This window comes from Stomoxys calcitrans, chromosome 4, assembly GCF_963082655.1.
Source record: "Stomoxys calcitrans chromosome 4, idStoCalc2.1, whole genome shotgun sequence".
Taxonomy (NCBI): Eukaryota; Metazoa; Arthropoda; class Insecta; order Diptera; family Muscidae; genus Stomoxys; species Stomoxys calcitrans.
The window spans coordinates 107,938,495-107,964,488 of record NC_081555.1 but is presented as its reverse complement, the minus strand read 5'-3'; the positions used below and the strand labels follow the sequence as shown (position 1 = coordinate 107,964,488).

General features: G+C 37.9%; 1 protein-coding gene across 1 annotated transcript in view; it reads right to left on the bottom strand.

The window, feature by feature from the left end:
- LOC106081311 (otoferlin) overlaps nucleotides 1–25,994 on the bottom strand; it is a 369,740-nt gene that overhangs the window by 31,175 nt on the left and 312,571 nt on the right. The window contains exons 9-12 of the mRNA XM_013243188.2: nucleotides 10,897–11,127; nucleotides 7,424–7,607; nucleotides 7,299–7,361; nucleotides 1,492–1,576 (exon numbers count right to left, since the gene is read on the bottom strand). Of these exons, the coding sequence (XP_013098642.2) occupies nucleotides 1,492–1,576; nucleotides 7,299–7,361; nucleotides 7,424–7,607; nucleotides 10,897–11,127 (563 nt within the window). The remainder of the gene's footprint in view (nucleotides 1–1,491; nucleotides 1,577–7,298; nucleotides 7,362–7,423; nucleotides 7,608–10,896; nucleotides 11,128–25,994) is intronic.

The following is a 25,994-nucleotide window of genomic DNA, read 5'->3' as shown; positions in this document are numbered from 1 at the left end:
TAGGGGTGGTTTCATTCATGTTTTTCAGAAATGTCAAAAGGGCGGCAAAAAATATAGGCTCGTTTGCTGTCCCTATCGGTCTACTTTTGTAGCAGCCCTGAAAAAACCCCTTTATAAGCATAGATTAAACATAGCGTCACATTTAGACGTCAGGCATACAACCAGTCTTCTGAGACTGGTTGTATGCATGACGTCTAAGCTTAACCTCCTTGGGGGAGCTTAACCTCCTTGGGGGAGATTAATGCAAGGTCATGCAACTTCTATTGCAGACTATAACAAAAGCTTAACATATTTCATTAAAGGAAACTGAAAGCTGATATTCTTTGCTAAAGTGTCTTAACCTTTACACTTTTTATATAAAAAAACTTTCTATCCCCATCCAAATTACAAAAATTCCAAAACCCTTAAATTCCATATTCTTTTAAATATTCCTTAGCAACACTATCGTAATTTCTGTTAAACTTCAACATAATCACAAACTAAGTTCTTCAAAGCCTCTCTTCACCGTTATCGCATTGTTTTCGATTAAAACTATTAACAAGTTTTAGGTTATTATGGCTTTCTCTATTAATACCCATTTAAGGAAATGAATAGCTTAGTGAAAAACAAGAAGTGGATTTGTTTTGGGTCATGGCTTTTTTGGTGGGTGGTAGGGTGAGTGAGCGCTGTGTTGATGGTGTCGGTGTCGCAACCATCTATTGGTTGTTACCTTTTTGGGTCCAGACCGTTGCTACATCCAATTTGAAATTGCCAATTAATTTATTTGGCCTTAGAACACTTCGACTTTGTAAGACCTTTTTGTTTTTTGGGGGGAGGGGGTCAGAGTTTTCAGTGAGTTTATGTTTGGGTGTACAAAAGTTTTTTATGTTGTTTATTACAATTAAATTTTTGTAAAATTTTGTTAAACAGGTCAGACATTGTTTTTGTTTTATTGGGGGCGCATGTTTTTTTTTTTTGTATTTTTGTTTGTTGAGTGCGTTCAACATCAGGAAGTTTTGTGTTTTTGTTTGTGGTTTGGGTATAGTTGCGGAAAAGTTTGTAGACATTTTTTTGTGTTTCATTTGTTTTTGGGAAGAAGAAAAAGTTGCCAGAATGGGGTAAAAGAGAAAAAAGAAGAGGAAAGAAAAAGAAGTAATGTAAAGGAAACAACATTCATTAACAAATTATACATTTTACATACAAGAAATTCTTAAGTTAGATTCAGTGAGAAATAAAAAAAAAAAAACCTTAAAAAGTTCTTAAAGTAAACATTTTGTTTTTTTTTAACAAAAAAAAGGGTAAACAACTCAAAACATATATTTACACATGGTTATTTTTGTTAAACATTCCTTTTAGAAAAAATTTTTTGTTGGAAATGGGTGTGACATTTTAGCGGTAGTATTTTTGAGTTATTTTTTTTTATTTAGGACATAAACTTCTAACACAAAAGTTTTAACATTAACATAAATTTAAGACAGGCTTAATTTTTATTGAATATATATATATATGTACCCGCAGCATCATACACAGTAGATAGATCAATTTTGAAAGAACCAACTAGAGTTCCGGCTCTTAAAAATTTTCGGGATTGCAAAACCTATAGTTATGTATTAAAATTTAAATAAAATATAATTTGTTTTAAAGTAAATGGTACAAGAAATGAGAAGATTTGGTTTTACAGATATAAAAAAAGAAACATTTTTAAATATTGGGTTGCCCAAAAAGTAATTGCGGATTTTTTAAAAGAAAGTAAATGCATTTTTAATAAAACTTAGAATGAACTTTAATCAAATATACTTTTTTACACTTTTTTCTAAAGCAAGCTAAAAGTAACAGCTGATAACTGACAGAAGAAAGAATGCAATTACAGAGTCACAAGCTGTGAAAAATTTTGTCAACGACGACTATATGAAAAATCCGCAATTACTTTTTGGGCAATCCAATATTTATATCATAAAAACAAGTAAAGTTCGTCTGGGCCGAATTTTATATACTCTCCAACATGGATCGCATTTGTCAAGTTCTTTGCCCGGTATCTCTTTATATGCAAACACAAGATAATGGATAAGAATTGCTATGCTATTTGATCTATATCAGGTTATGAAGCGATTGGGGCCATGCTTGGCAAATCGTATAAGAATTACGCTATCTAGAGGAACAAGAAGTAAAATCGAAAAACCGGTTTATATGGGAGCCAGGGACGTAGCCAGGATTTTATTTTAGGAGCCCACCCCACATATTTCCAAAATCGAAAAATTCCCAAATTTCTTCTGTTACTGTGAAATTAGTATAGATACCTCAATTATTTTATAGAAAACTAGCTGAACCGGGCCCGCTCCGCTGTGTCTTCTTTTACTTCATATGGAAAAAAATTATGCATTGAGTTAAAAAGCCTTTAGCGAAATACCATGCTACGAAAATATATATGTATATCGCTTGACTAACAGTATACGAATATTGCCTTTATCTAAATCCTATATGGTCTTTATTGGTCTATGAATTCGCTCGGGTCATTAACGTTTGAATGTTTGATATACTCTATTCTCAAAAGTCTTTATTTCAGCCGGATATTATCATGATGTCCGATTTTGGGGTTTTCGGGGGTGAGGTGGTCCCCTAGACACTTGGCCCTGACTAACAGTATAAGAATATAAATGACTTTATCTGAATCCTATATGGTCTTTATTGATCTATGAATTCGCTCGGGTCATTAACGTTTGGGTGTTTGATATACTCTATTCTCAAAAGTCTTTATTTCAGCCGGATATTGTCATGATGTCCGATTTTGGGGTTTTTCGGAGGTCCCCTAAACATTTGGCCCTGAAAAAATATCAGCATCGTGCTCAAATACCATTTATTTAAACCCCATATTGCCATTGGTTTAAGGGGAGTTTATGAGATGAGGCGTCTTCAAACACTTGGCCTCAAAATTTGTTCTCTTTGGGAGGTGTTTTGGAAAAGGGGCTGTGCCTCAAATACATGGCCCCTCACTTTGATATCAGATTCGTTTTCTATCCTCAAATACCGTTTGATTGACCCCCACATTGACGTGATCGTAAATATGCTAGATTTAGGGGTGTTTTTTGGGGAGTGGGGTGGTCTTCCGAACACTTAGCCCTGAAAATATATCAGCATTGTTATCTACTCTCAAATATCATTTATTTGAACTCCATATTGGCATTAGCCTCAAAATTGGATATCAAATTAGTTTTGCAATTATTATTGCAAAAATCAACAAATATGGGCCCTAAAAACTATCAATATCGAGATCCACTCCCTTTAACACCCAAATTGTCATGGTGAGCAAATCCGTCCCAATTGGGGGTTGTTATGGTGGTGGGACGTCCCCTATGCAGTTGGTCCCGAATTTTAATATCAGATTCGTGGTTTACTCCCAAATACCTTTCATTTGAGCACCATATTGCTATAATCGTAAATTTGTCCTCCTTTGGGGGTGTTTTTGGGAGGGGAGGCCCCCTAAACACTTTGTATTCGTATTCTACACTCAAATACCTTTTATCTAAGCTCCATATTGCCATGTTCAGTAAAAAAGTCCTGTTTGGGGGGTGTTTTGGGGAAGGGGTGGACCCCCAGGGGCTTGGTTCCAAATTTGAATATCAGATTCGTATTTTATTCGCAAATACCTTTTTTGAGTCCCATATTGCCATGGTCGGTAAATTTATTTATGGGTGTTTTGGGGGTTGGGGTGGTCCCCACTTGGACCGACAATTAGATATCAGATACGTTTTCTTATCTTAAATACCTTTCATTTGAGTCCCATATTGTCATGACTGGTGTCTATATATATTTGGTGTGTTTTGTGGTGGGGCGCACCACCTAGGTGTATGTCCATAGTGGCATGGGACGGATTAATATCTGCACCCTCTTTCCAACCTAACCTAACCTAAGCCTATAACAGGCGCATTTATTATCCGATTTTGCTGAAATTCGGCATAGTGAGTTTTATTATGCCCGCCGATATCCGTACCAACAATGGTCCAGATGGGAACATATTTGGATATAGCTGTCATATAGACCGATCTGGCGATTTAGGGTCTTAGGACTATAACAGGCACATTTATTACCTGACTTCGTTGAAATTGGGAATAGTGAATTGTATCTTGATTCATAACATCTGTCCCGAATATGATCCAGATCGGGCTATATTTAGTTATGGCTGTCATAGGGACCGATTTTCAGCTTCAGGGCTTAACAATCATAGAAGGCGCATTTATTCTCAGATTTTACTGAAATTTGAAACAGTGATTTTATTGCTGGCAGTTCTCTGGCCTGCACTGCCAAACCGTTTGCTTTCTCATTCCTATTGTAGTTACTACGCCATGGCCCGGCACCCAAACGATGCGGATCGTGCCCTCTTCAGAGAAGGCGTTAATCTCATTCTCAAACAGCAGGACTGTTTGTGACTTTATCGTCCTGGCTGTTTTTGCCCTTATGGATATCTAACTGTCGGCAAATATGTTCACACTCGACGTCCATGCGTTAGCACCACACCACCACACGCATTCCGTGATCTCCGCCTGTTGGACCGTACTATGGTCACGCAGTAAAAAACGGATCTCAGTCCTTGAGTTCTTAGTGTAGACCCCCAGGCCCGTTCAGTCCTCTAGCTTTGATCCATCCGTGTAGCATGATCTTCCAGATGACAATACTTGGGTTTCGTCAGTCCAATACTGTTCTACTGGCAGCAGTACCTAGCACTCGACCTTAAGTGTCGTCTCAGGTATACGATCAGAAACCTCTTCCCTTACTTCCAAGTTTCCTATCGTCGCCATTATCGAGGCCGCCATGGTATGACCTGCTCCCATTCTCAATCCATTCTCCTATTGTCTAAAGTCTCATTGCCGCATCGGCTGCCGCACACTTAATCTGTATGTCAATGGGTAGGCCTATGCTGCCTATGCCAAGACAACATGTTCTCTGAACCTGTTGTATGGTGCTTATGTTGCTATTTTTCTCCATAGCAGTCCATAAAACTTCTAAGGCGTAAGTATGTATTTGTCTAATCATGTTCCTGTAGAGCCATTGAACTATCCTGGGATTCAGGCTCCATTTTGAGCTTACGGCCCGTCTACATAGTGCCCAACATCTCTGAGACTTCTCAGTACGCCCCTGAATGTGACACTTCCAATTAAGTTTCCTATCCAAGATCACTCCCAAGTATTTGTCCTTGTCAGATATCAAAATTGGTTTGTTGAGCATACGTAGTGCGTCAAATTGGCCCGCCTTTGTCTTCCTCGTGAACAGGCATATTTCAGTCTTCTCTGGGTTTACATTGAGACCCTTGGGTCTAGCCCAGTAATATACCATATGCAAGACCTTTTCAGCCCTTCTGCATAGCTGATTCGGATCCTTTCCTCGAGGAAGTATTGTAACATCGTCTGCATAGCAGACGGGTTCAAATCCCTCCTCAGTCAGCATTCGAATCGAACTGTTACTTGTACGGAACTTTTCAACACCTGAACCAAATATGATTAAGATCGGACTATGTTTGGACATTAATATGGATGTTATAACAAATGTTGATAATTAATATATTTTCAAAATTTATTATGACACTATAAATGCGTTTTTACTTAGTGAAGTTGTTTGTAACACCCAGAAGGAGGACAGATAGATCCATTGATAAGTATACCGATGGACTCAGAATCACTTTCTGATTCGATTTAACTATGTCCGTCTGTCCATGTTAATTTGTGTACCTGTACGGTCGCAGTTTTCATCCGATCATCTTAAAATTTGGTAGAAGAATGTTTTTCCGCCTAGAGACGAGGCCTATCGAATTAAAAAAAATCGGTTTAGATTGTGATATAGCTCCTATATATATATGTTCGTCCGATTTTCAGTAATAATGCAATAAAATGTTTATTTGTTAACCGATTCCCACGAATTTTAGCAGGAAAGATTTTCTCTTGACTCTCGACATTACTGGTAATTTTTATGGAAATCGGTTCAGATTAAGATGTAGCGCTCATATATATATCGCCCGATTACAACTTCTAGGGTCACAGCAATCTCATTTATTGACCAATCTTGCCAAAATTTTGCACAACGCTTTCCTCGACGTCTACCACAATATTTGAGAAGTTTGCACCAAATCGGTTCAGATTTCGATATAGCTCTCATGTATATGTTCGTCTAAAGTTTTTGGGTAATATGCAATAATGTTGCCATTTTTCAACCGTTTTTATTACAGTTTGAACATATTTGCTCGAAATTTGATAACATCCGCCGATGTCCTTCAAAACTGGTTTAGAATTGGATATAGCTCCCACATTGTACTTATAGGGTAGGTGTGGGGCATTATACAGTCGGCACCGCCCAACTTTTGCCCCTCCTTACTGGTTTATAATTTTACCTTTCCTCCTCAAGCCTCATGTTGATCAACCACTTCAAGAATTTAATTCTTAGAAGAAAATCCTTAGGTTGTTAAACCAACATAACAACAATAGAGTAAATTAAGTGAGAGGTGTTTGCGTGGTAGTGGCAAAAGTAATTATTAAATGTAAAAAGAGCAACTACAGCATTTACATCGTCGCACACACTTGCGAGCGTGTTGCAGGGATAACAAAAGTTTTACGTCATTAGCTGGGGATTAGCGGCCTCCATCAATTAGTTAATTAGATGTTGTTAATTGTCTGTCTGTGATGTTACAATGGTAGGATGGGTTGGAAACCCATTGAAGTGATGCTTCGTTGAAAATTGGCTTTGGCTGTGATTGAGGCTTTACATAAATAGCAAACAGAAACACTTTCGATGAAACACACTTTTTCCCAGAAATGATAAATAAAAGATTTTTTAAAAAGCAAACCATATGTGAGGGGAAAGCTATAAGATAAAGTTTCAGAAAATAGTTGTTCTCGACAATCTAAAACAAGTTTTCAATGGAAAATTTTGTTGAAGTCGATTGATTTTCATTTTAAAAAGAATTAATTAACTAAGTCATGTAAAACTGTTCAGTTAACTTGTTGTATATTTCATAGCTAAGTTTTAGATACAATATCGAAAGAAAACAATGGTAAATTTAAGGATTAAAACTAGTTGAATTTTCTTAAATGTTCATTATAAGTTTGAATCCCTTTCCAAACTGCAGCTATATCAATCACAAATGTCTATACAATATGTTTAACCTTGACTTTCGTTTTTTTTTATTGTTTTTACCAACATGCAAACATAATTAATTACCTATGCCTAAGGGATTTCATTTACAGGAAATATGAATCTTAAATCTCTTGATACCATATTAGAAATTCAATACACACAAATTGGGTAAGAACTTTTTTACGCCTAGGTTTACTTACCGATAAAGTAATGATTTTATCAAATAACATAACAGGAGGCATATGAAAATCGAAAACAAAATACTTTAAGGGAAGGAAGAGAAGAAGTTATTTAAGTATTGATGATATTCTATCAGATGACTTACTTCGTTGTAATAGGGACAGTTAGTGCTCTCTTTAACACTGGTATACTTTTTTTGATCTCCCACTTGTATACACACCACCGGATCCATGTTAAGACCTGGCAGTTGTCGCGCTTCAATGATGGTTATGCAAACTTGAAAGTCTTGCGATTTAAGATGATCTTCGGTGCGGGTCATTTGTTTCATCCTGAAAAAGATATGAAAATTATATTAAAGCTAATTTTCTTATCTAAAGTTTAAAGCGTGTTTGTAATACCCAACAACACCATTGTGGTACAGGGTGTTACAACTTAGTGCTTTTAGTTGTAACACCCAAAAGGAAGAGATATAAGCATACTGATCGACTCAGAATCACTTTCTGATTCGATTTAGCTAGAACTACTCGTTGACACACACTTCCCGGGAAACTCTGCAACGAACAACGTCAACGAATTTATTGGACGAAAGATTTTCATTAGCCAATTTCCATTTTTAATCGATTATAGAAGATAGGAGTCATTGGTAGATCTTTAGGCTGTCCAAATATCCTCAATGTTTGTATTCCATATTTCCTTTTCAAAAACATTTTGTCTATGCAAATCTGGCAATCTGTCACTGGTATGCATTCGGCGGAGGAAATTGTGTCTGAGCCAAAATGATGAGGTATCACCGTTTAAATTACAGACTGTATCTTACAGGCTGCCTCCTTGGCTAAGGTAGATATACTCTCTGCTTGTATCAGCATGTCTTATATACCTATGGAATGGAAGGACACAAAGGCAATTCTCATTCCAAAATAAAAACCGTACCATACGAAAGCGAAAGTTTTCCACCCTATTAATATGTCTTCTCCTAATGCTGGCAACATTTGTGAGGTACTATGCCCTAGTAAAACTTCACTCCAAAGAGGTGTCGCATTGCGGCACACCGTTCGGACTCGGCTATAAAAAGGAGGCCCCTTATCATTGAGCTTAAACTTGAATCGGACAGCACTCATTGATATGTGAGAAGTTTGCCCCTGTTTCTTAGTGGAATGTTCATGGGCTAAATTTGCATTTTGCAAATCTGTCATCCCTCATGCTGAAGACTGCAGAGAAGTCGCTGAAGACTGTGGATATCATCTGTCTCGGCGACATCATGCATATAGTAAGGGCAGGTCCACTGAAACAGCCTTTCACGACCTAATCGCCTACATAGAGGGTTCTCTCGCTGTCAAGGAATATACAATAAACGCATTTCTTGACATTGAAGATGCTTTCAATAAAGTAATACCGACGTTAATCGTGAAGTAGCTGGAGTTTCTAGTCATCAACGCTACCTTAAGAAAGTAAGGTTAGGTTAGGTTGAAAAGAGGATGTGGATGGGGCAGATAAACGTCATGTCTCTATGGACATATTGGGTTGCCCAAAAAGTAACTGCGGATTTTAATATATAGTCGGTGTTGACAAATTTTTTCACAGCTTGTGACTCTGTAATTGCGTTCTTTCTTCTGTCAGTTATCAGCTGTTACTTTTAGCTTGCTTTAGAAAAAAAGTGTAAAAAAAAGTATAAAAAAAAACCCGCAATTACTTTTTGGGCAACCCAATACATCTAACCCAGTAATCGGCTTGTTGTGCGCTCTAAACCCTAAGAAAGTTTATTAATAACTTACTTTCTAAAAAATGCATTACAGCAGGCTTGGGATATGTGGATCTGAAAAGATGGGTCAACAGAGGAACGCCTCAAGGAAGTGTACTGTGTCCTCTACTTTGGAATATAGTCACTAACAATATATTATTATCGTGTATGCTGATGAAGTGCCAATTGCGATTAGGGGATAGTTTTCCAGCACTCTAAGAGATATACTTCGGGAAGCTCTACGTGCAACAGCACCGAAAGTGGTCTTGGTATAGATCCGTGCACGACATAAGAAGTTCTTTCTTCAGCAGGAGATACAAGTTGCCTTCAGTGGCACCTGTCTCCTTGGGAGGAATGTTTCATTTATTGAAAGCGCAAAATACCTGGGTGTTTAGTTGTGGATGAAATTGAACATCAAATCCAACATTTTGGAAAGGGTAAGAAAGCAAATCTTGCCCCATACACCTGCAAGAGAGCTATTGGCAGAAGTCATGCGTCATGCATTGGGTATATACCTATTATGCTATATGCTGTTGTGGTCTGCTGGACGGCGCTTCAAAAATCCACCTACTGTTCAGTACTTAACCGGATCCAAATGATGGATTGTTTGTGCATCACAGCCGCACTGAGGACGACACCATTCGATATTGCTACATCTTATGGCTCTGGACACTGTGGCGTGCCGCAATGCGACACCTCTTTGGAGATAAGTTTTACATGGCATAGTACCTCACAAATGTTGCCAGCATTGGGAGGGGAAAACCGCCGCTAAAAATTTAATTTTTTTTTATGATGGTCTCGCCAGGATTCGAACCCAGGCGTTCAGTGTCATAGGCGGACATGCTAACGTCTGCGCTACGGTGGCCTCCAGTGGTACAGTACTTTTTATCAAACAGCGGCTCAGGTAGAGTGTAATCCACACTGCCTGGAACATCGGATATTGTATCAAGGATAACACAGTGTCCGCAGCCGCCACATAACGAATGAGAAGGCTCGCTTAACCTTAGGGCAGTGGTCGCTGTAATTTGGCTAACCACAATGTCCAGAGCCATAAGTTGTATCATCAAATGAAGTGCCTAAGATGGTGTCGTCCTCAGTGGGGATGTGATGCACAAGTAAGCCATCCTTTGGATCCGGTCGAGTATTGAGTGGTAGGTGAACTTTGACAGCGCCGTCCACCAGGCCACAGCACCATATAGCATTATAGGTCTGATAACTGCAGTATATACTCAACGTATGACACGTGGTCTAAACCTCCAACTTTTGCCAATGGCTCTCTTGCAGGTGTATAGGGCAAGAGTTGCCTTTCTTGCCCTTTCCGGTTTTTTGAGCTTTCTGTAGATGGAATATTTTCTCCTCTCAAGGAGACAGGTTCCATTGTAGGCAACTTGTATCTCCTGCTGAAAAGAACTATTACTTCTGTCTTGCACGGATTTATACCTACCTAAAAAAGAAGACCCCTCCCAATGCTGGTGACATTTGTGAGGTTTTATGCCATGTAAAAAGTACTCCTCAAAGAGGTGTTACTCTGCGGCAATCCGTTCGGACTCGGCTTTATAAAGGAGGCCCTTTATCATTGAGCTTGAAACTTGAATCGGACTGCACTTATTAATATGTGAGAAGTCGGCCCCTGTTCCTTAGTGGAAAGTTCATGGGCAAAATTTGCAAATTTTGCTTTTAGAATTTTGAACACTGAATTAAGACCACTCCATGTCCGTGCCAAGTTTGCTCCAAAACGGATCATATTTCGATATATCTTCTATGCGTTCATAAATGATGCATTGTTCACCGTATTATGACGAAAGGTGAGGTGCTAGGTATCTAAAGTTTAAGTTCTGGCCGAGTTTAAAGCCTTTTATACTTTTTTTTGCTTAACTTACATTTTACCCTGGTCAACTTGCTGCATCTCTTCCACATCGCTTGATTGATTCGAAATTGCACTTTCGGCTCCAGGCGTTGTTAATGTGGCTCCTGTTGTCGTTGTGTGCATCATGACATTGCCGCGTCTCAAGCCATCGATGCCATCATTTCCAGCGGACGAGGCCACATTCGTGATGCCACCGGCAGCAGCATTGGCAGCAGCCATTTCACTGTCAAATATTAAAGGCGATCTGTATTCCCATAAGAATAACAAAAAAAAAAAAAATGAGGGGAAAAAGAGAAAAAACGAAGAAAAGAAAAGAGAATATAAACAATAGCTTTAAGAATATATAAATATTTTCTTATTGTTTTGTTCTGCAAAATTTTGTTATTCTATTGTAATGAGGTATAAATGTTTTTGTGCACTTTTGTTTATATACCAAAAATTACCATGGCCACAACATCATCATTCATGAAACAATTATGGTAATTAGTGAAAATATGAAATTAGTAGCAAAGCTTGTAATGAAATTATGCCATAAAAGCAAAAGCAGACTTTGGTTTTCTTGCCTTAAATACAAGGGGGGAAAAATTAAATTTGCTTTAAAAATAGTCGTATACTTTATAAAGAGGAAGTATTTTGTAACTATGTATTAGAAAAGTTTTAGGTACTAGGAAATTAATACTGGTTAGCTTGGGTTATGTCAGGTTTTCGAATAACGACTTGACAACATATTTTTATTGAATAAAACGCAGTCCGTTTATGATATTTCAAAAATTTTGTTATCGCCCTGAAATACAATCAAAACTTTAATGAATGTCAATACGTTGGACCCAATTTTCGATGACTCGGCCACACATTTCATCCGAAACGGTCGCTATTTCCCGTTCAATGTTAGCTCTGAGCTCTTGCAACATCGTCGGATTGTTGGCATAGACCAATAACTAGACGTAGCCCCAAAGAAAATAATCTAGAGGCGTCAAATTGCCCAAACGAGGCAACCAATCGACTAGGCCATTTCTTGACATGATACGCTTATCAAACTTGTTCTTCAATAAATCAATTTTAAAGTGTGCTGTATAGCTTATGGTACCGTCCTATTGAAACCTCTTGTCATTCAGGTCCATATCTCCCAATTCAGGCCAAAATTAATGAGAGAGCATGGTGCGGTAGCGTTGTCCATTTACGGTAACATGACGATTGGCATCGTCGACGAAGAAGTATGGCCCAATGACGCCGCCAGTATGCAAACCACATCAAACAGTTATTTTTTGTGGATGAAGTGACGCATATTTTGCTTATTGACAAAGCCATTAAGCCAAATATGAGCTTTGTCACAGAAGATGATTTTGCGCTCTTAAAGTAGCACTCATAGACTCCGAATTTCGGTAGTAAATTTTTATGATTTGCAAACGTTGTTCTTTAGTGGACTTTTTCATGATGAAAATGTTGTGTTTAATGAAGAAATTTACTGTGATAGTTGGATGTTTTGTTTAAGATTGCGTTCACAAATTAAATTCAAAGTTGTCAAGCCCCTATTGGCAAACCCTTTACTAACGCTACGCGTGCATTATTACGATGCAACGAATTGTAATACTAAAATTAGCTTTTTTTTGATGGGCTAGCGTAAGTAGGTGCTTCATCTTCTGCATAAAACGTTGCACTCTTATATGGAAGCATTGTTTTTGTGTGTTTTGATATAACCCTCAGTGGGATTGCAAAAAAATGTGTGGAAATGGGTCTACCATTTATGTTCCCGGCGTGAACATCAACAAAATATTTAGCGGTGGTTATCGCCTTACTAATACTGGATACATTTGTAAGGTATCCTGTCATATTAAACTTCTCTACCAAGTGGTGTCGCTATGCGGCACGCCGTTCGGACTCGGCATAAAACTTAAACTTTAATTGGACTGCTCTCATAGATATGAGAGAAGTATCCCCTGTTTCTTAATGGAATGTTCATGGGAAATTTAGATAAGTAAATATATCTTCAGATTATTAAATGGTTATATCTAAAGTGTTAACTTGATTATGTGCTAAATTTCCGGATCCAATAAGGCCCGAAAGCCCATTTGTTGACCTTCAAACTATCTACCTCGGCCCTAAAAAGTGTTGTGCGGGCTGCCAAAAGCGCATTCATGGTTCAATTTCAACTTAACTGAGCCCGGATGGAATCTCTACACTGATGATGAAGAATGGGTATGTTCTGGGAGTGGAGTACCTGACAAAGTTCCTCAATTTGTCACTGAACACTTTTAGCACCCGCTACTAAAGTCTAGAAATAACTCGAGCAATAGAAATTCATACAGACCAATGTCCCTTCCCTTATCAGTAGTCAGTATACTGAGTGGATTACTTTCCCGAGCCTCTTTGCAGAATTTCCATTTGCTGAGCATCAGCATGGATTCCGTAGATTGCGTAGCACTACAACTGCTTTGCACGCCATAAAGGTGCATTTTTGTCCTTATTCTGTTGAACTGACGACCCTTTGATGTTTTAGACCAGTGATGGGCACACTAACACTGTTGAAAAGTCCAAAATTGTGTTTGTGTGAGCATCATCAAACATCAACTTTAATTTAGTTGATGTTTGACGATGGCTGTGAGCATCATCATTAGCCGAACGAAGCCACACGAAGTTGTATGCACTGTCCGTGTGCTTCTGCATGCCCGCGGTCATAGGAGTGTATATGCCGATGTTTATGCTGCCCATCTATGTTTTAGGTTCTTCGACATCCAATCGCATCATATTGTGATTTTGATGTAATATGGACGAAATTAGCTATAAGGGTAACAAAAGACCAACCTCTGCGCCACGGTGGCTTCTATGATTAAGTGGCCACATATATCGATTTCCCAATTTATGGTCTGGAGCCTCTAAATTGCGCCTTTTTTACCCTATTTCAATGTCATTTTATACCCACTAACATAAGAAAGAGGTATATTCACAAAGTCATTCCATTTGCGACACACCGAAATATCCATTTCCGACCCTACAAGGCTTTCCCCTCCTAATGCTGGCAACATTTGTGAGGTACTATGCCATGTAAAACTTCTCTCCAAAGAGGTGTCGCACTGCGGCACGCCGTTCGGACTCGGCTATAAAAAGGTTTAAACATTTCAGTTTGATCTCTAATTTAACCATGAATCGTCTTACAAACGAGCCACTCTTTCCAATTATTGAATTTTATTATCAAAATGCGTGCTCTGGTAAGAAAGTTTATCGCGCGCTTCTTCCATTTTACGGCGAAGCTCATTTTTGGCTCAATGAGTACGTAAATAAGCAGAATTGTCGATTTTGTAGTGAAGATCAGCCAGAAGCATTGCAAGAGCTACCAATGCATCCAGAAAAAGTCACAGTTTGGGGCGGTTTATGAGCTGGCGGCATCATTGGACCGTGCTTCTTCAAAAATTATGCAAATCGTAACGTAACTGCGAATGGTGAGCGCTATCGTGAGATGATATCCAAATCTTTTTTTTAGCTCAAAATACAAGAGCTTGACTTGCATGACATATGGTTTAAACATAATGGTGCCACATGCCACACAACACCCGTGACTTCTTATAGTCATTTTTGGCTCAATGAGTACGTAAATAAGCAGAATTGTCGATTTTGTAGTGATCAGCCAGAAGCATTGCAAGAGCTACCAATGCATTCAGAAAAAGTCACAGTTTGATGCGGTTTATGTGCAGGTGGCATCATTGGACCGTGCTTCTTCAAAAATTATGCAAATCTTAACGTAACTGCGAATGGTGAGCCCTATCGTGAGATGATATCCAACTCTTTTTATACCCTCCACCATGAGATGGGGGGTATACTAATTTCGTCATTCTGTTTGTAACTACTCGAAATATTCGTCTGAGACCCCATAAAGTATATATATTCTTGATCGTCGCGACATTTTATGTCGATCTAGCCATGTCCGTCCGTCTGTCCGTCAGTCTGTCTGTCGAAAGCACGCTATCTTCCGAAGGAGTAAAGCTAGCCGCTTGAAATTTTGCACAAATACGTCTTATTAGTGTAGGTCGGTTAGTATTGTAAATGGGCCACATCGGTCCATGTTTTGATATAGCTGCCATATAAACCGATCTTGGGTCTTGACTTCTTGAGCCTCTAGAGTGCGCAATTCTTATCCGATTGGAATGAAATTTTGCACGACGTGTTTTGTTATTATATCCAACAACTACGGCAAGTATGGTTCAAATCGGTTCATAACCTGATATAGCTGCCATATAAACCGATCTTGGGTCTTGACTTCTTGAGCCTCTAGAGTGCGCAATTCTTATCCGATTGGAATGAAATTTTGCACGACGTGTTTTGTTATGATATCCAACAACTGTGCCAAGTATGGTTCAAATCGGCCCATAACCTGATATAGCTGACATATAAACCGATCTGGGATCTTGACTTCTTGACCCTCTAGAGTGCGCAATTCTTATCCGATTGGAATGAAATTTTGCACGACGTGTTTTGTTATGATATCCAACAACTGTGCCAAGTATGGTTCAAATCGGCCCATAACCTGATATAGCTGCCATACTAACCGATTTTGGGTCTTGACTTCTTGAGCCTCTAGAGTGCGCAATTCTTATCCGATTGGAATGAAATTTTGCACAACGTGTTTTGTTATGATATCCAATAAATGTGCCAAGTATGGTTCAAATCGGTCCATAACCTTATATAGCTGCCATATAAACAGATCTTGGGTCTTGACTTCTTGACCCTCTAGAGTGCGCAATTCTTATCCGATTGGAATGAAATTTTGCACGACGTGTTTTGTTATGATATCCAACAACTGTGCCAAGTATGGTTCAAATCGGCCCATAACCTGATATAGCTGACATATAAACCGATCTGGGATCTTGACTTCTTGAGCCTCTAGAGGTCGCAATTATTATCCGATTTGCCTGAAATTATGTACTACGGATCCTCTCATGACCATCAACATACGTGTCTATTATGATCTGAATCGGTCTATAGCCCGATACAGCTCCCATATAAATCGATAGCTCTTTTTTACTTCTTGAGCCCCCAAAGGGCGCAATTCTTATTCGAATTGGCTGACATTTTACACAGGTCTCCAACATGTGATAATATAATAATAGCAGAGCAAATCTTTTCTTATATCCTTTTTTACCTAAGAGAGATGCCGGGAGAAGAACTCGGCAAATGCGATCCATGGTGGAAGGTATGTAAGATTCGGCCCGGCCGAACTTAGCACGCTTTTACTTGTTTACCCTATTTCAGTGGCATTTTTATTCCCACCAACATAAGAAAGAGGTATATTCACTAAGTCATTCCATTTGCGACACATCGAAACATCAAACATCTTCAGTTTGGTCTATAATTTAACAATGAATCGTCTTACAAACGAGCAACTCTTGCCAAGTATTGCATTTTATTATCAAAATGGGTGCTCTGTTAAGAAAGTTCATCGCGCGCTTCTTCCATTTTACGACGAAGCTCATTTTTGGTAGGGTGCATTCCACACTGCCTGGAACATCAGATATTATATCAAGGTAACACAGTGTCCGTAGCCGCCACATGCCCAATGATAAAGCTCGCACGGCAGTGGTCGCTTCAATTCGTGTAACCACAATGGAGTAGTTGGACTTTTGAAGTGCCGTCCACCAGACCGCAACACCTTATAGCGTTATAAGTCTGACAACTGCAGTATATACCCAATGCATGACACGCGGTCTAAACCCCCAACTTTTGCCAATGGCCCTCTTGCAGATGTATAGGGCAAGAGTTGCCTTTCTTGCCCTTTCTAAAATGTTGGATTTGAAGTTCAATTTCCTAATCAACAAAACACCCAGGTATTTTGCACTTCCTGTAAATGGAGCATTCTCTCCTCTCAAGGAGACTGGTTCCACTGTAGGCAACTTGTATCTCCTGCTGAAAAAACTAATTCTGTCTTGCACCGATTTATAATGAACGGGGCAAACTTTTGACACATTAATGAGTGCAGTCCAATTCAAGTTTAAGCTCAATGATAACGGCCGCAGTGCGACACCTCTTTGGAGAGAAGTATTTAAATGACATAGTACCCCACAAATGTTGGCAGTATTAGGAGAGGAAAACCAGGACTGAAAATTTTTTTCTGATGGTCCCGCCAGGCTTCGAACTCAGGCGTACAGCGTCATGGGCGGACATGCTAAACTCTGCGCTTCGGTGTCATCCAAGAGCTACCAATGCATCCAGAAAAAGTCACAGTTTGGTGCGGTTTATGTGCTGGTGGCATCATTGGACCGTGCTTCTTCAAAAATTATGCAAATCGTAACGTAACTGCGAATGGTGAGCCCTATCGTGAGATGATATCCAACTCTTTTTTTAGCTCAAAATGCAAGAGCTTGACTTGCATGACATATGGTTTAAACATAACGGTGCCACATGCCACACAGCACCCGTGACTTCTTATAGTCATAACAAATACGGTCCATCTATGTCTGTAGCTATTTCCCGTATATTTGAAAATGTCATTCAAAGAACGCGTCAAATGTGATCCATGGTGGTGGGCATATAAGATTTGGCGCGGCCGAACATAACGTGCTTTTGCTTGTTATTCTTAAATTTGTTTTTCAAAAAACCCACTTTATTTCAATCCTCTTAATTGGGATAAATTAGCATTTGTCGTCAATGTTAAAACATCAATGAAAGCCTTAATCAATGAACAGCAACCAATTAATTGCCATATTGGGTTTTCCCGCCCACAATAAATCTGCAGAGATTTTGGGCGGCATTTTAGCTTGATTATGTGAAAGTGTGGGATGTTGTGATTCAATCAACACTTAGTAGAATAGGATTGGTATCCTGTGGCTGTTCAAAATTTAATTTTCAGAGTGATAGATGATTCATAATTGGAATTTCTCAGAAAAATATTTCTTGCCACAAATGTTAGAACCTAAGGACAAATCAAATTCTTAAAAATAATTAGGGCCACAATTCAACACCAATAGATACCAACTATTTTAGCCAAAAAGTTCCTGTATTCGTCTTGTGTTTTCTTTGGTTATGCTTTGAATAACTGTCTATTTACACAATATTTGCCAAATATCAATAAGATATTCACAATAAATTGTTTTGTGCATGAATTAGTTTTTGAACACACCAAAAAGAAGTGCTAGCAGCCCGATAACAAAGAAAATTGTGTCCAAACTTAAAAGTTTCGAGCCAAAAATGCCAAATATGCCCAAAATGCCAGTTTAAGAAAACAGATTTTTGGTGGAAGAATTGTTACTTGACATTGAATGTTTACTTGAGACTATTCCTTGGGTGACAAAATTAATAAATTTAAAGAGTAAAGCTAGGCGCTTGAAACTTTGCACAAATTCTTTCTATAGGTGTAAATCGCTTGGGATTATAAATGTGCCACATCGGTCCATATTTACATATAGCGCTCATATAAACCCTTCTGCCGATTATACTTTTTGAGCCTCTAGAGGGAGTAATTTTTATCCGATGCCATCGTTTGCCCAGTGACTTTTTCTATGACCTGCAACATACTTGCCAAATATGGTCTGAGTCGGTGTATTACCAGATATAGCTCCCATATAAACCTATCTACTTCTTGAGCCTCTAGAGGGCGTAATTCTTATCCGAGTTGGCTAAAAATTTTTACTATGACGTTTTCTATGACATAAAGTGAATTTGATAAGCATGGTTCAAATCGGTTCAAAACCTGATATAGTTCCCATATAAACCGATTTCCTCTTCATGAGGCTCAGGAGGGAGTAATTCTTATCCGAGTTGGCAAAAATTTGTACTATGACATTTTCTATAACATAAAGTGGATGTGCTAAGTATGGTCCAAATCGGTTCAAAACCTAATACATTTCCCATATTAAACGATCTCTCGATTATACATCTTGAGCCTCTAGAGGGCGTAATTCTTATCCGATTTGGTTTAAACTTTCTACTATGATGTTTTTTTATGATATTAAACGGATGTGCTAAGTATGGTCCAAATCGGTTCAAAACCTGATATATCTCCCATATTAACCGATCTCTCGATTATACATCTTGAGCCTCTAGAGGGCGTAATTCTTATCCGATTTAGTTTAAACTTGGTACTATGATGTTTTTTATGACATTAAACGGATGTGCTAAGTTTGGTCTTAATCGGTTCAAAACCTGATATATCTCCCATATTAACCGAGCTCTCGATTATACATCTTGAGCCTCTAGAGGGCGTAATTCTTATTCGATTTGGTTTAAACTTTGTACTATGATGTTTTTTATGATATTAAACGGATGTGCAAAGTATGTTCCAAATCCGTTCAAAACCTGATATATCTCCCATATTAACCGATCTCTCGATTATACATCTTGAGTCTCTAGAGGGCGTAATTCTTATCCGATTTAGTTTCAACTTTGTACTATGATGTTTTTTATGACATTAAACGGATGTGCTAAGTTTGGTCTTAATCGGTTCAAAACCTGATATATCTCTTATATAAACTGGTCTCCCGATTAAAATATCTTAAGCCTCTAGAGGGCGTATTTTTTATCGGATTTGACTGAAATTTTGCTCACAGACTGCTTCTATGACCTTAAACACTTTTGCCGAATATGGTTTAAGTCGGTGTATAACCAAATATAGCTCCCATATTAATCGATCTCCCGATTTTACTTCTTGAGCCTGTAGAGAGCGTAATTCTTATCCGATTTGGCTGAAATTTCGCACAGTGACCTTTGCTATACGTGCCAAGTATGGTCCGAATATATCCGAATTCTGATATAGCTCTTATGTAAACCAATCTCCCGATCTTAACCATACTTCCTTCGGTTCCTTACTGTAACTCAATGTTCCATTCAAAAACTTGACCTGCGTATTATACAAATTCGGATCTGTGCAAAAATTCAGCTCAATATCTCAATTTATGAAGGCTGTAGCGTAATTAAAATAGACGGACGGACAGACACACGGACATTGCTAAATTGTCCTAGAATTTTACAAGGATCAGGAGTTTAGAGGGTGCTTTTTCAAGAGCTATAGGAAAGCTTTTCAAAAAAAAAAAAATACACATAAAATTCAGAAAAATACATGAAATCTTTCTTTGAATCGATAATACGGTCCATGCAATTCAATGTCGTCACTTGCGCCTCAAATGGTCCATCCGCTTAGTCCAATTTTGGCATACTCTAAATAAGAAAAGAACCTCTCCGAACTGTTCAATATCATATGAGGTTTCAGACAGGCGATAGGCTGTCTTATCGTGTGAATTTTAAATATCCTGCTGGAGAAGAGTATACGATATGCAGGTGTGAATAGGCATGACACACTACTCACAAGAGAACATATGTTACTCGACATCGAAATTATGGATCGGTCATAGGAAGAAGCAACTGCAGCTATTGAAAACAACAAAAGCAAGTTTAGCAGTAAACGGAGATAAGACAAAGTGTATGATATCAACTTCCACAAAGCCCTGTTAACCCGAGCTGATAAAGAAAATGTAGTAAGTTGGAAACTACAGGTGTAAAAAAGTCCGCAACTTTATCTACCTTGGCACCGCCGTGACCGAAACAAATGACACCAGTTTTGAAACAAAACGAAGGATAATATTTGCTAACAGATGTTAATTTGGAATAAGCAAGCAGCTGAAGAGCAAAGCCACCACTCGACAGACGAAAATTATTCTATACATGACACTTATACTATCAATGCTGTTGTATGGCTTCGAAGCTTACGTACTGTATACCCGTGCTGTTGTATGGCTCCGAAGCTTGCGTACTGTACTTGGAGTGTTTGGGAGAAAAATCCTTCATAAAATATATATACCAGTTTGCGTTAATGGCAGTATGGGCATTGCACACTGTTCTCTCTCAGTGTATTCGTTGGACAAAAATAGTTAGAGTTAACATAGAGCTCTTGAGTCTCCAGAGGTAGCAATTATTACCCGATATGTCTGAAATTTGCATGATGACATATGTTAAGACTCTCAATAACTACCATAAGTATGGTACAAATCGGTCTATAAGTGGATGCACCCATATAAACCGATTTTCAGATTTAGCATCTTAAGCCTTCAGATGATACAATTATTATCCGATTTGGATGACTTCAAATGACTTCTGCTATGATTTTCAAAAACTGCGTCAAGTTTGGTTCAAATCGGCAAATAACCTGATATAACTCCCATATAAAACAAATCTCTTGATTTTGAGTTCTTAAACCTATAGAAGGCGGTTACTTCAACTTTATCCCTGAATTGTGTTTTCCGTTTTACTGTGTTTTTGTTAAGTTATGGGTTTTGGTGTATACAGGGGACTATAGTAGAATTTTCCGGCGAACATTTTCGTAGAATATTTGAATATGCTAGAATCCCAATTTAAAAAGAATTTTTGAAACAAGTTTTCAAAAAGGGCCGAATAATCACTTTTACAAACTATTCCAAAATATTGAATTGGTGCAAGTTTGTTTTTGATTCAGGACACTTCACTGAAGAACACTGAAAAAGAATTAGGGCGGCCCAAGTCGGTCCTTTTTAGATCCGCTCTGCTAAAAATTTTAATTTTAACAGTTATTACTTTATTTTTGCCTCTTATTTAAAACTAGCGGTACTAACCATACCCATATTTTGGTACCCCAGTCAAAAAAATACATTTTGCTTGCATAAACAAAAATTAAAATTTTTGGGAAAAAATATATGGCTTGCATTTGTTAGAAAATCTCCGTACGAAATCATCGATTAGTTAATGAGAACCTCTAATATTAATATGCATATGTTTTTTTAATATTCTTCTTTGAAGGGCTTCTTAAAGATTAGTAAAAAAATTCATAAATATTTTAATTTCGATTTTTTGCATTTTTGGCCATCGGGGCAACATCGTGCCTCGTTTGAACCACTAGCTGTATGACGACAATAGCATAGTTAAACGCCTCAAAATACAAGGATTGCGTTGGCTAGGTCATGTTGTCAGAATGGATGAAGAAGTTCCAGCAAATAAGTCTTTTGAAGGCAAACACGGTGGTACATGGAAACCGGGAAGACCAAAAGTCCGATGGAAAGATCAAGTGGAGATTTTAGAAATAGCGCAGGAGATGGAGGCGTTTGGAACGCTATTCCACATTCGGCTAATGGAACAAGTGTTCTGTTATGGCCAATTGAAGTAAGTAGGATTTAGGGAAGTTTTAGTCGTTGGCGTTCTCTCACATCAATGAATGCAGTCCAATGAATGTTTAAGCTCAATGATTTGGTCCTCCTTTTTATTGCCGAGTCCGACCGGCGTGATATGGGTCCTTGTTTTTATTACCGAGTCTTAACGGCGTGCCGCATAGCGACACTACTTGGTAGAGAAGTTTTAACATGGCAGGATACCTCACAAATGTAGCCAGCATTATCAAGGAGAAAAGCACCGTTGAAAAATTTCCTGATGTCGAAGCCGGGATTTGAACCCAGACGATCGTGTCATAGGGAAACATGCTAACTTCATACTTTATTTCCAATTACCTTCTATTTTAGTGCTATATTATACAGATCGGTTTTTGTGCCCGTTTTTGGAGGTTTTGTGGTGGGGCGTCTACTTTGGCACTTGATCCCAAATTTTAATCATTGATTTGTGTTTTTTGAATACTCTTAGGATAGAAACAAAAAGTAGTTTAAACTTTTCGCCACCTCATGTATGTTTTGAATACTTTGGCTATTACAGAAAAATGTTTCTCCCTAGCCGAGCGTAAAATACATATCCAAGCGCTTCGATCTTCTGCGCCTCTTTACCAATCTCTGACACACAGTTATAAGATTTTCCTCTCCACTTGGTTACTCCTTCGGAATTTTGGTCTTCCCCTTTTAAATATTCTATTATGTTCGGCTTTAAAGGACTTTTTTACTGGAGCTTCTTCATCCATTCTTACAACCGTCGTATTTTGATGCGTTTCGCTTTACTATAGTCGTCATACAGCGCATACAGTTCGTGATTCATACCACGCCGGTACTCTCCATTTGCACCATATATTTTATGAAGGACTTTTCTCTCAAACACTCCAAGTACCACTTCATTAGCTAAATCTTTTGAATATATCGCAAAATATAAAACCCCTTTGTCATCGAACAAAGCTTTTTAAATAGAAGATCTGTCAACTCTGGATCTTTTGGGGTTTTCTTTTTCTGAACTACTATTGGCATCTTAACTTTCACCCTTTAGATTGCGAGTTAATTGCACAACTTATCATCACACGATAATCCCATTCGATGTTATTCACAACAACAACTTTTTTGTTTTCATTGCTAAGTGTTAATTTGTCTCGATACGCCCTCGACCATACGTAAGCTATGAAAGAAATGTTGCTGATGTTTGCTATGCTATTAGCTCCACTATCTGCTGGGCAGATGGACATTACTGTTCCCCATGCACTGTAGGATGAGCGCCTCTATTTCTGGAATTGCACAATTGCTTTCAAGCAATTACCTTACGGCATGAAGCCAATGGAGGTGTTACTAAAAATGTTTGTCCTCGTGATTGTTTGTGCCTTGGCTTTTTCATACTTTAACAATGTTTTCACATTCATGCCCACACGTTATAGCCGGCAGGAACTAGGGGCCAATGTCAATAAAATTGATAGAATTTTAAATGACCTTAAATAACGGCAACACGAATCACATTAAAAATTATGGAAATTTTTCAATTTACATAGTGAAAACAGTTGCAGATTTCAGCAAAACAAAATTACACCTTCAGGAGAGAACATTTAGAGAAGCTTTAATTATTAATTTTTTATACCAAAATAAACGTTGCGTTTTATTTTGCTCCAAAAGTTTTAACATACTTCTACTTGTTTAAAGTTATCGCGTTACAAACATTGTCATTGAAATGTATATCGTTTTCTTTTTGCTGTATTGAATTTCAAGAACAATTGAGTCTTAAGGGCATAGCAGAGTTACTTTCTCGTTACAAATGCTGTTCATGGAGAAAATTTCAGTTGAACTTTCTACTATTACCAAATTTCCCATGAACATTCCACGAAGGAACAGGGGATACTTCCTCTTGAATGTTTTATCGTTGTTAAATTTCCGTAAATTTGACTATGCAAATATTTTGCCGACCTTCAAATATTAAAATCCAACCATATTCCATTTGCTAATATGGCATTGAAAAATCTATTATTTTTCATTGTTTTATAACATTAAATTTTATTTGCAATAAACAGGTTTTTTTCACAAATTTTATGTGAAGAAAATTGCTTACTAACGGATTTGCCGTATCCCCTTCTATTAATTGCCGATTGCAGATGACATATGGTCCTTTTCATCTGATAAACTGAAGGATTCCGTAGCAAATGGACATATAAATAATATTTTGACGTTTTTCTGCACTAACATTTATCAGAAAACCAATCAGATACAGTCGAAACCACATAACTGTTGTTGTTTTTGTCAATCCGGTACGCACAACCGGCTGCCATGGGATTGACCACATAACTGTAATACGCTTTAGTGAAATACCCCGCTTAAGTGAAACTTAATGAAAAGAATCGTTCAATTTTGTTGTTAGTTAATGCCAACGAGTTCGCTTAAGCGAAAATCGCTTAACTGAAAATACCGCTAAACTGAAAAAGTTTTTACACCCCATATTTTGTTTTTATATGAAACTGAAAACGCTTAAGTGAAAAAGTTATCGGTATGGAAAACTATCTGAAATTAAAAAAAATTGCGTTATCAATAAAATGAGCAAAAACATATTTTAATATGTAGCTTATGTTTAACTCTGACTCTTAAAAAGTTCTACTGAGCATTGCTCCTTTTCAACTTGAACATTCGCTTGCATTTATGCTTAACCGGAAACTAATTGCACTTATCCGAAATACGCTAAAGTGAAACTTAATGAAAAGAATCGTTCAATTTTGTTGTTAGTCAATGCCAATGAGTTCGCTTAAGCGAAAATCGCTTAACTGAAAATACCGCTAAACTGAAAAAGTTTTTACACCCCATATTTTGTTTTTATATGAAACTGAAAACGCTTAAGTGAAAAAGTTATCGGTATGGAAAATATGTAGCTTATGGTTAACTCTGACTCTTAAAAAGTTCTCTGAGCATTGCTCCTTTTCAACGTGAAAATTCGTTTGCATTTATGCTTATATCGCTTAACCGGAAACTAATTGCACTTATCCGAACTACGCTAAAGTGGAAATTACGGATAAGTGAAAACGAATCGATGTATTTTAAGCATTTCACTTATCCGGTTTCAATGTTCATATTAAAAAGTAAAAATCATGTAAAAACATTTTAAATTCGGATGGGCCGAATCTTTGTCAAGTTTAAACGGTTAAACGGTTTTCTTTATAGGCAGAAACTAAACAATTAAAATCGTGCTAAGTTCGGCCGAATCTTGAGTACCCACCACCATGGATTTGTTTTTATATGAAACTGGATTCCACTAAAAATGTACCCTTACTAACTGAGTTTGTATTTGTAATTATTTTGGTCTCAAGAAGTTATATCGGGGTATCGGTACTTAACGGGGGCCTAAACCATATTGACCGATTAGGTTTAAACTTGGCACCGATGTTGTAAGTCATAAGATCTTAAGGTTTTTGGTCGAGGTTATGGTCTTAGGGTCAAATTTCAACCAAATCAGAAGAAAATGTTGGCTTCTAGGGAATCAAGAAGTCAAAACCAGGGATCGTTTTATATGGGGGCTGTATCAGTTTATAGACCGTGTAGGATCGTACTTGGCATGGATGTTGAAAATCATAACACATGTTTTTGTTCCAAATTTCAGCCAAATCGGATGAAAATTGAGTCTTCGACGCACTCAAGAAGACAAAACCAGGGACCGGTTTATATGGGGGCTATATCAGTTTATAGACCGACTAGGATCGTACTTGGCATGAATATTGAAAGTCATAACACAAGTCTTTGTTCCAAATTTCAGCCAAATTGGATGAAAGTTGAGGCTTTTAGAGACTCAAGAAGTCAAACCCAGAGATCGGTTTATATGGGAGCTATATCCAAATCCGATATAACCCATTTGTAATTCCCAACGACCTACATCAATAAAAGTATCTGTGCAAAATTTCAAACCATACTTTGTACATTTGCTGAAGGTCACAAGGTAAAGCCATCGTGCAAAATTGTTGCAAATCGGATAAGAATTGCGCTCTCAAGGTTC